This window comes from Solanum pennellii, chromosome 9 (assembly GCF_001406875.1).
Source record: "Solanum pennellii chromosome 9, SPENNV200".
Taxonomy (NCBI): Eukaryota; Viridiplantae; Streptophyta; class Magnoliopsida; order Solanales; family Solanaceae; genus Solanum; species Solanum pennellii.
In genome coordinates, this window is record NC_028645.1 from 12,050,870 (window position 1) to 12,060,630 (window position 9,761).

Consider the following 9,761-nt stretch of genomic DNA (forward strand, 5'->3'; position numbering starts at 1 on the left):
CAATATTTGTTTAAATTTTGGGCAATCCAATTTAATTTTTAAGACATCATCTTTTAATCTCATCCATCCATTAATTTATTAAATCCTAGATCGGATCCTAACTCTTCATCTCTTATTAAATCAACGGTTGAGATCAAATCCTTCTTTTTCCCTATTTTGAACTATCAAAGATCTAAAGCTAAAAAGATTTCAATTTTAATCTTCTTCCCATCTCTCCAAGTCGCCAGCACCCTCTCTCTTTCTCTCCCATTCTTTCCGGCGAAAGCCACCATCACCGGTGAGCTCTCCCTCTCGCTCCTCCTTCGACTTCCCCTTTCCCTCTCTCCCTCCTCTCATCCCTCCCTTAGACCAGCACCTCCCTCAATTGCTCTCTCTCTCTCATCTTCCTTCTTCTCCGTTGCTCCTCCTCCTTCTCCTCTCCTCTTCTCGACTCCAGCGGCTCCAAGCAAAACCGGTGGGCAGAAGCAACCGATGAAGAGCAAAGCGCAGCCGCCACCACCTCCCTTTTTCCTCTTTTATCCACTCTTTTATCCTCCCATGTTCTTCTCCTCCTTCCCTCCTCGCCTGACCGCCAACAGCAACAACCACGAGGACCAGAAGCGAGCAGCTCCACCAGCGATCAACTCTGGCAGAAACTGCCAGCAGCAAGCCACCAGAAGGCAACAGAACGCAGCTCTGACTCCCGCAAAGGCTGCTCCAGCGAGCGGTAGAGCGAACTCCGGTGTAGTTTTCAAAGGTTTCAAGTGGGTTAAAAGACGGATCCGTCAAGGTACGTTATGTTAAATCATTTTATCATCTCTTAGCAATCTTATTCTTGTCTTTATTGGCAGTGCATATTCATTCTTTTTTGAAGTTCTATGCATATATACAAGTTATCTTAGTCCTAAAGTTGAATTGCTAGTTGAGATTTTCAAGTAACTTGTTGCTCGTGCAATTCATATTATTGATAATACCTTTTACTCCGAATATGCTAAGTGAAAGTATGCGTCTGGACTCTAAGTTTGAGTTGTTGATAGTTTAAGAATAATTTTGCAAGATTCATGGTGAATTGTGTTATTCCCTTTTGGGTACATTTATTAATTATCGTATATGTTTGGCATTTATTTGAGCATGTTGAATGGGCTTGTATAGTTGAATACTAGAAACATTTGATCTATTTAGGATTAAGACTTTCTGATAAATCGGCATTGTTATCGCCTCTCCTAAATTAATTAGAAAATGCTTAGAACTACTCTTTGTGAATTTTCGGATGATGAATTAACGCTTTTATTGTAATTTCCTTTGTGTATGGTAAAATAATTTTACTCTTCCTAACTTTATTTTTACTTGTCTATAATAAAAAAAATTATGTCTATTTTTTGGCTCCTTGAAAATAAAGAAAACAATATTAATTGATCCCTTTTTCCTTGTTTGGGAACTGATTGATTTCTTACTTGTTTAAATATGGTAAAGTAACTATTTTGGCTCTTCTTTATTCTTACTTGTTTATATTTTTACTTAACTAATAATAATAATAATTTCAAATCTGATTTGACTCTTTTATCTAAAGGAAAATAATATTATTCTTCCTAATTTTATTCTTGTCATATTAGATTTCTTACTTCTATATTTTGGTTAAAATAATTTAGAATAAAGCTGATTTTATCTCTACTTTGCTTATGGAAAAAATAACTATTCCTATCTTGTCATTTTCTTACTTGTTTATATTGGGTAATGGTATATTTTTAAAAATATTTTTGATTTTGTCTCTCCTTTAAAATGAGGAAATTAGTATATTAATTGATTCCTTTAAATATTTCTTTTCCTAATTTGCTCCTCATCTTGCTATATAAATAAGACCCCCTCCCTTTCATTATTTTACACTAACTCATTCACTCAATTTGATCACAAGTTCTCTCATTACTTATTCACTCTCACCTCCTAATACTTGCTCATATACTCTCTTCTCTCTGAAAGAAAATAAGATTTTTTTACGAAATATTCAAGTGCGTACTTTGTTGTGTTTGTGTTGTGATTTTGAAAATCTATCAATAATTCGTTGTTGATAAACCTTCTGCATAATAGGTTAGCCCTCTTTATTATTTTAATATTTTTTTTGCATTATTATCATTGTTGTGTGTTGGAAACAAAAACAAAACATCCAAGTTGTTTTCCTTATCTTTTCTCCCTATATGTGGTAATATGTCTATGTCTATGCTTTATCATTTTTATTTCTTCTGTGTGTTATTTATATATGTATATATGAGAGTAATTTGTTACAATGAGTATTTTATATTACAATTATTTCTCCATTGTATATGTGTTACATTACCTCTTCTAGAAAGTTTTGAACTTAGAGCTCAAAATGTTGAAGAGTCGTCTAGAAGAAAATTTCGGATGAAGCTATTTGTTTTAATGTGTCATATTTGTGATATTTGTAAAACTCGATAACTATTCATAAGAAATATATTGGGGATCGTCTAAGGTGAGTGGAAATTATGTGCTATTCTATCTTTTAATTTTGCAAACTTTTCCATTTAGAAAACATGCCTAAATGTGTTGTTTTGACTTTCCAATCGACTAAAAATCATGTTCATAGGAATCAACAACTACTCTCTAGCATGCTAACTTATTTTGAAAGGAGTATAAATCTTAAATGTCAATCTGCCCTTTATTTGTTAATGTGAATTTTTATTCATAAGTTTAAACATGTTCACTTGAAAACCATGCTTACGGGATCTAATTAAATAAGATTTTTTCATTAAAGTCATTCTCTAATAATTTTCAACATATTCTAAAATAAGATAATTTGTCAATATTTTCAGCTCTATGTAAAGAACAAATTTCTGCATACATTATTATTTTGTGTTTCTTCCTAAAAATTGTCATACTAATTTACCTAGAAAAAATCTGCAAAGAAAAATCTTAATACTTTTCTGCATCATAATTAACCTCTTTCGCATCTAAAATCAGCAATTAATTAATTTCTGCATTGTAACTATTTTTCTGTCTAAAAAATGTTTTTTAACATTAATAATCAATCTGTAAATCCATCAATGTTTTAAAGGCAATTTTCTGCATTTATTATAAATTTGTCACTTAAAAATATTTTTCTGTATTAGTAATAAATATATTGTCTTCCTTAAAATAATTATCTGCCTTAAACAAATTAAATCTATTGTTCTAAATAATATTTCTGCCTTATAATTAAATTTTCTACTGCTTTGAAATATATGCATGTGGGATCAATTCTTTACTACTTGGAATAAAAAGATAAAAATCTTTTATTGATTTATGCTAAATTTAATTAGTTCGACACTAAAATCTGCATCCATGTCATAATTTTTGCCCTCTCATGATTAATTTTTGTTATTATAACTTTGTGTGTTCGTATGCCACACACTTTAGCATGAAGACCTTTCACAATTTTATGTTGTTTGTAAGCATGTATAATTAAAATTTAGAGGTCAAATTGAAGCTTATCATGCTAAAATGACCGTCTTGTTTGTTTGACTTGGTTTCCAGGAGGATCCTATATTTTGTTTTGTCTAAACCCACCTTATTAAGAGTCCAATGCCTCTTGGACATTAATTGGGACGACTAGGCACCTTATATAGGTACGAAATGCATGTAGTGGTGGGGTAGGGGTAGTTGGACCAATGGAAATGATAATGTCGACTCAGGCTTGAAAAGACAAACTTTGGTTTTTTCTATCCCTATATGGCAGCCTATCGGGAAAAAAAAAGAGAAGTCGAGTGCTGATCCAAAGAGTCTCTTAGTGTCTCCCTTCCCTTTATCCTTTTATTTGTTTGTTTAAATTATGTTTATTTGGGGTAGTTTAAAGCAAAAAATATCTAATTATTTGCTTATTTATTTGTCCCTTTTTTATCCTCTTTCATATCTCTTATTTAATTTCTTAGTATATATATTTTATTTATTGTTATCACTTAGACTCACATGCTTAAATATTAAAATAATAATATGAGTTACTTCTTCAACTTGTTGTTATATCACATAGTCTCGCATGTTAAATTAAATAAAATTGATCTTAATTGTTTAATATTGCTATTACCTAGCCTTGTATGTTTAAATTAATGTAATAATAAAATAGTTTTAATTGTTCAATATTCTTATCACCTAGAAAGTATGCGATTTAAATAAATAAAAAATGAATGACCTTATTTACTACATGTAACCCCCCACATAAATTGCATGAGATACGACCGAGATTAACATTTGTTGACCTTGAGGGATGCCTAACTCCTTTCCCTCACGGTAATTTGAACCCTTACCCGTTTCTCTGGTCCCTTGACCTTATCTAGACTTAGTTAGGTTAGATAGGTTTCCTGACATGCCTTAATTTGTTAGGTGGTGACTCTTCAAAACCGCAAATCCCAAAAAGAGTTGTTAGGTGGCGAGTCCGCTGGAGATATAAGGTTCTTACCATTACGTGTTTTGTGCTTATTTATGTGGGGTTTACTTTATTTTGGTTATTTCATTATTTGATTAGTTATTACCATGTTTAGTTATTATTTTGTTGCCTTCTTTATTGTCTTCTTTCCATGTTCCACCCTTTTCCCTCTTCCTTATTTGTTTATTACCATGTTTAACATTTTCCCTTTACCCTTATTTGTTCCTTGCATATTTTACGCTTTTCCTTATTTACCTGATTTTTAATATATTTATAGCTTACTTTACTTTCTTTAAGTGTATTCATTTATTTATTTATCTCTTTTATGAAATGCCTATGTGTTAGTGCTTTCCAATCTAAATGCTAAATGTTACTGCTTTAATAATCCATTCATACTTCCCCAAATTGGGACCACCTTCCCTTTTATTTTGTTCTTGTTATGTTTTGCCTTTGCACCTCTCACAACTACTCCAACTCTATTTTTAAAAAACCATTATAGAGAGTCGGCATATGTGTGGACGTAACGGATAGTTTTACTACCTCGAAACCACGAGACTCTCACATAGAATCCCTTTCAAGTCCATGTCAAGCCTATTCATAGAAGTTCTAGTTAGGTCATACATGTTGCATATGTCGTAGGTGGTATGACCCTTGGCTTCAATTCACATAATTAGTAGCCACACTATCATCTAAAGGGCCCCAACACCCTCTAGATAAATTGCATATTTATGTGTCAGTGTTATCATAATAATTAAATCAAGTCAACTTTGCCAAAATGGAATTTAGAAGTTGTTTATTGTTTGTTTCCAGAGTCATGGACTAGTACGAATTCCCAAACCCTCAGACGGTCACAGAGGTGAATCACAAACATAGGAGCTGGTGGATGGATATAAAGAGAGATCGAGAAACGGAGATTCGTCAATTGTTGGGTGGTCTTGCATATCATATCTTCGTCACAAAAAAAACCTCATCTGACTAGGGCCCTACTTGAATTTTGGGACCCTGTGAAGATGGTTTTAAAATTTACAGATTGTATCTTGACAACAACAATTGAAGAAATTAGTGGTTTCATTGACCTGCTATATCATGAGTGTGAAATGATGGTACCTTATAAGCCATCATCAAGGGTATTTTAAAAAGTATTAGGATGAAGTCTAAACCAATATGAACTTCTTTAGACCTTGGATGGACTCATTTAGACTTCCTATAATAACGAATTGGCCGAGATGATAGCTATTATACTTATAGCTATGAATTTGAATGCTCCGTTAAGGAATGAGAAAAATATCATTTGGATGCCTTTGCCATCGCCTTATTACGATCATTGGTTTTTCCTAAAACAATAGGAAGAACCGACACATGTTTAAGGTACATGGTTAAGACCTATCTCAAAGAGGGGACGAGCCTAGGAAAACTATACTGCCCATGATCCTGGCCAAGATTATGAGGAGTTTGTTAAAATGTGTCGATGGTAGAATGTTTTTCGAATGATGCGACCTTCTAATTCAACTATGGTCTATCGATCACTTACACAAATGATCCGACGTGGTAGGCACCTTTCCTAGTCAAGGAAACAATATTGATAACCATCCAAGAAGGTTGGCACGTTTCGCTACACTTGTAGGATTTGTGGATAGGCGGATATTTTTTATAGAGCGTGAGAGCCGCGGAATCCAATGGAATATCCATTGGTTGTCCATGCCTAATGCCATAGTAAGAGGGGATGAGCTATACTTCATTGAGATTATTGGCTTAAAAGGCGTTCAACCACATGCGCCGCCTTGAGTACTTCGCTAATTTGGGCAAACTCTAGTCATACCACTCTGTTATGATGTGAAGAAGTTTAAGTATGGGTTTGGACTAAATAAATAATAAGTACACAATATAATTCGATGATGGGAGCGTGTGTTGACCATTCCCATGGGTGCATGACGGGATTTATACGGACATGAGTACTGCATATGGATCTTGATAGAGTTTGAAGTCCCAACACCAAGTGGAGTAAGATACCATGGGATCACTGATGAAAGGGAAAACATATGGCAGTGTGTTTAACATGAGACAAGAAGTCTCTCCCTATACAAGAGGTCAATTGGCGCCAAGCTCTTGCAGTTGATACCTCCAAGATTTCAGAATTTAGTATGATTTCCCCCATGTTATCCTTTTTCCATTAGTTTATTTCAGCTTTGCTTTTCAATTATGATATTATTCCAATTTTATAATGAATGAAAGTTATTTGTGTCTTCTAATGTAAACTCCACTTGTAAAATAAGGCTTGAATTAATTATTGTGAATCACTGTCGCTTAGGCCTACCTAAAGCTCAACAAGGCTCCTTTGCATTTGGGGAGTTTATCTTAAAATAATGTGCTTGATATAAAAACTTTTACATTACTCTAACTTGGGCTTTGTTTTATTTTATTTTTATTTTACTCTTCCCAAATGGTTTATCTATAGACCATGGTTTACCACAGGCTATCAAAGTGCTCTTTTCCTTCTCTCCCAACTGAGAATCACAAAGGAAAGAGGAAAGTAATTAATGACAAGGCCATATGCAAGACTATTGAAAAGAAATGTCTTTCAGACGACTTTGTATCAAGCCTTGAGCAGAAAATAAAGAAGTTAGAAGAAGAAGTGTTTGTTATGCGCGAGTGGTCCAAGTTGTTACTCTCCTCCAATCCTACTTTGGACACAAACATAGATATGTCACCTTTCGCAAGTCAAGACACTCTCCAAAATAATCCTCCTCCAAATTACTCCGCTTCCCAAAATTAAACAAGCTCCATTCAATTACCTCCAAAGAACATCTTTCCTCCAAATTATCAATATCCTCTCCATCGTCATGATCCTAGACCTCAAAATCTCAATCCACACCCGCATCATCCTATTATGCAAGCTCCTCGATACGAAACACCTCTGCACCAAGTTCCTTGACATCATGCGCCTCTCATACCACTTCCAATCCTTCCATATCAAATGTCTATGTACCAGAGGTTTCCTCGTCCATATCAACAACAAACATATCTTGCCACAATGCCAAAGTCGTCACTCAACCGCATATTCCCAAAAACCTCTTCATGGTTGAGAAGAGACTTGAATAAAACTTATACTCCTTTGAATAAGCCTATAGGCCAACTATATGAAAAATTGAGGATTGCTAGTCACATCACTCCTATCAATGAAATAAGGATGAATATATGCATATTGTTGATTGAACCCTCTAAATTTTGTGCTTATCATTCAGGAATGGAAGGACATACAATAGAAGAATGTCGTGATTTAAAAGACAAGTTTCAACAACTTATTGATGCAAAAGTCAAAGCTTGGAGTACTTTGTAACAAAGAAAGTTCAAATGTTAACATACAAAAGTTTACTTAAACAAGTCTCCGAATAAGGCTTGATGACATATGGGCAAATAAAGTTGGTCAAAATCTATCATTCAATTGTTGCTCAAGAATGTTCTCTAATTATCTCGTTTATGCTCTTTGAAATTTGGAACTACGTCAGACCTGATTCCTTTTTAAGAGGGGATATGTAAGCGCTCCTATGGGGTTTCAGTCTTATCATAATTAAAATTTTCATTTTCCCCTCTATTGTGTAACTGGGGCAGAATTTTTGAGAGGGTCTCAAAAATTCCATCAAAGCATTTTCCTTGCATATATTTATACTGGGGCAGAATTTTTGAAAGGAACTCAAAAATTCTACCGAAATCACTTCTTCTCACAAATAATCAACTGTGGAAGAATTCTGAGAAGGTCTAAAAAATTCTCTAAAAACGTATTGTCTCGCAAATCTAGACTTGGGCAGAATTTTTGAGAGGGGCTCTAAAATTCATTGTCAATATACAATCTACAACAAATCAGAATAGCAGAAGTTCTATACTGGGGCAGAAAAATTTGAGAAGACCTCAAAATTTTAGACAACACTTCGAGGGACCTCCTGGTAGAGGCCAAACGAGCATACTGTGTCAAATGATAGATACAAATCAATCTCCCCCTAAAACTAACAATTTTTCTTTGAATGCAGAAGTACATGTACATATGCAAAGGCAACTTCAACAACGCTTGAAGGTTAAATATACCAATTTGAGACCGACAAATGACACTCGACCCCTCCAAAAAGGCAAATGTCAAAGATACTCCATGCTCTCAATCAACTGTTATGCACTTGCCAGAAATGCATTTTGCCAGAACTGCATGTGCTCGATATTGCATGGCTACACCCTTAATCAACTATTACGCCCAAAGAATACATCCGCCGGAACTACATTGTGCCCAAGATTGCATTGTTCCCGAAGATCGCATTGTGCCCGAAGATTGCATGTGCCAAGAACTATATTATTGAATCATGCTTGAGATTGTGGTGTGCCCGAGACTGCATCGTGCCCTAAAATTCATTGTGCCTAAGATTGCATTGTTCCCAAGATTACATTTGCCAGAAGACTGGATTCTGCCCTAAAATTGAATGTGCCCGAATACATCTGTACAGAGTTACTACTGATTCAAATTGCAAGATGCTACAAAACAGATACTCTCTCTTACTCATTACTTATATTTCGAAGGCGTCATCCTCCAATGACATCATCTTTCATGGGACTAGGACCTATTGTATTCTTATCATGTTCCTAAGGCATCATCCACATGGCCTGCAGACATCATATCATGGCCTAAGAATTTAATTTCCGTCTATCATGATCCAAAGGTGTCATAGTCAAAGGGCAGCATTTTTTATGGCCCATAGACAACATTTTCATAACCTGAGGATATATTTTGTGTATCATGGACCTAGACATCATATCCTAAGACATCATTTTTTCAGAGTCTTAAGGCAAACATTCATGGTCCATGTGGGAAATCGCATCATGTTTACATTTACCATTTATGTTGATACATCTGCTATAATAACTCTTACAAGTTAAAGATGTGCGGATTACAGACAAAATCGATTGCCCTCTAAACAACTATTTCCATGCTTACAAACAAAGCTCCGTCAAATTCATGGCTACTCTCATTATCGTTCGGCTACTCAGGATATTGTGAAGATATTATTGGATTCAACTCGCTACCGTGCCCTATTGTTTTCTCATTTAGTCTCTTCTGCCTTACAATACAATGTTTAGGCTCGTCTTCTTACAATACGACATTTAGGCCATTCCATCTTATGATAGGATGCTTAGGCTCGTCCTCCTTACAATATGACATTTAGGCCCGTCTTCTTTATAATATTACTTTTACGCTCGTCCGCCTTACAACTCTGTCTTACAACAGGATGCTTAGGTCCAGCCACCTTACAATTAGATATTTTCTTCTATATTATTATATCTCTATGCTATCTATTTATTGGATGTTGACATTAGCCTTTGGAGATGGGTC

The 9,761-nt window shown here is 34.8% G+C and overlaps 1 protein-coding gene across 1 annotated transcript; it reads left to right on the forward strand.

Annotated features, from left to right (window-relative positions):
• Positions 1 to 216: 216 nt before the first annotated feature.
• LOC107030847 lies at positions 217 to 6,656 on the forward strand. The gene is made up of 2 exons (XM_015232080.2): positions 217 to 769; positions 5,201 to 6,656. The coding sequence occupies exons 1-2, from the start codon at positions 472 to 474 to the stop codon at positions 5,248 to 5,250; spliced, it is 348 nt and encodes a 115-aa protein (XP_015087566.1). The 5' UTR covers positions 217 to 471; the 3' UTR covers positions 5,251 to 6,656.
• The last annotated feature ends 3,105 nt before the right edge of the window (positions 6,657 to 9,761 follow it).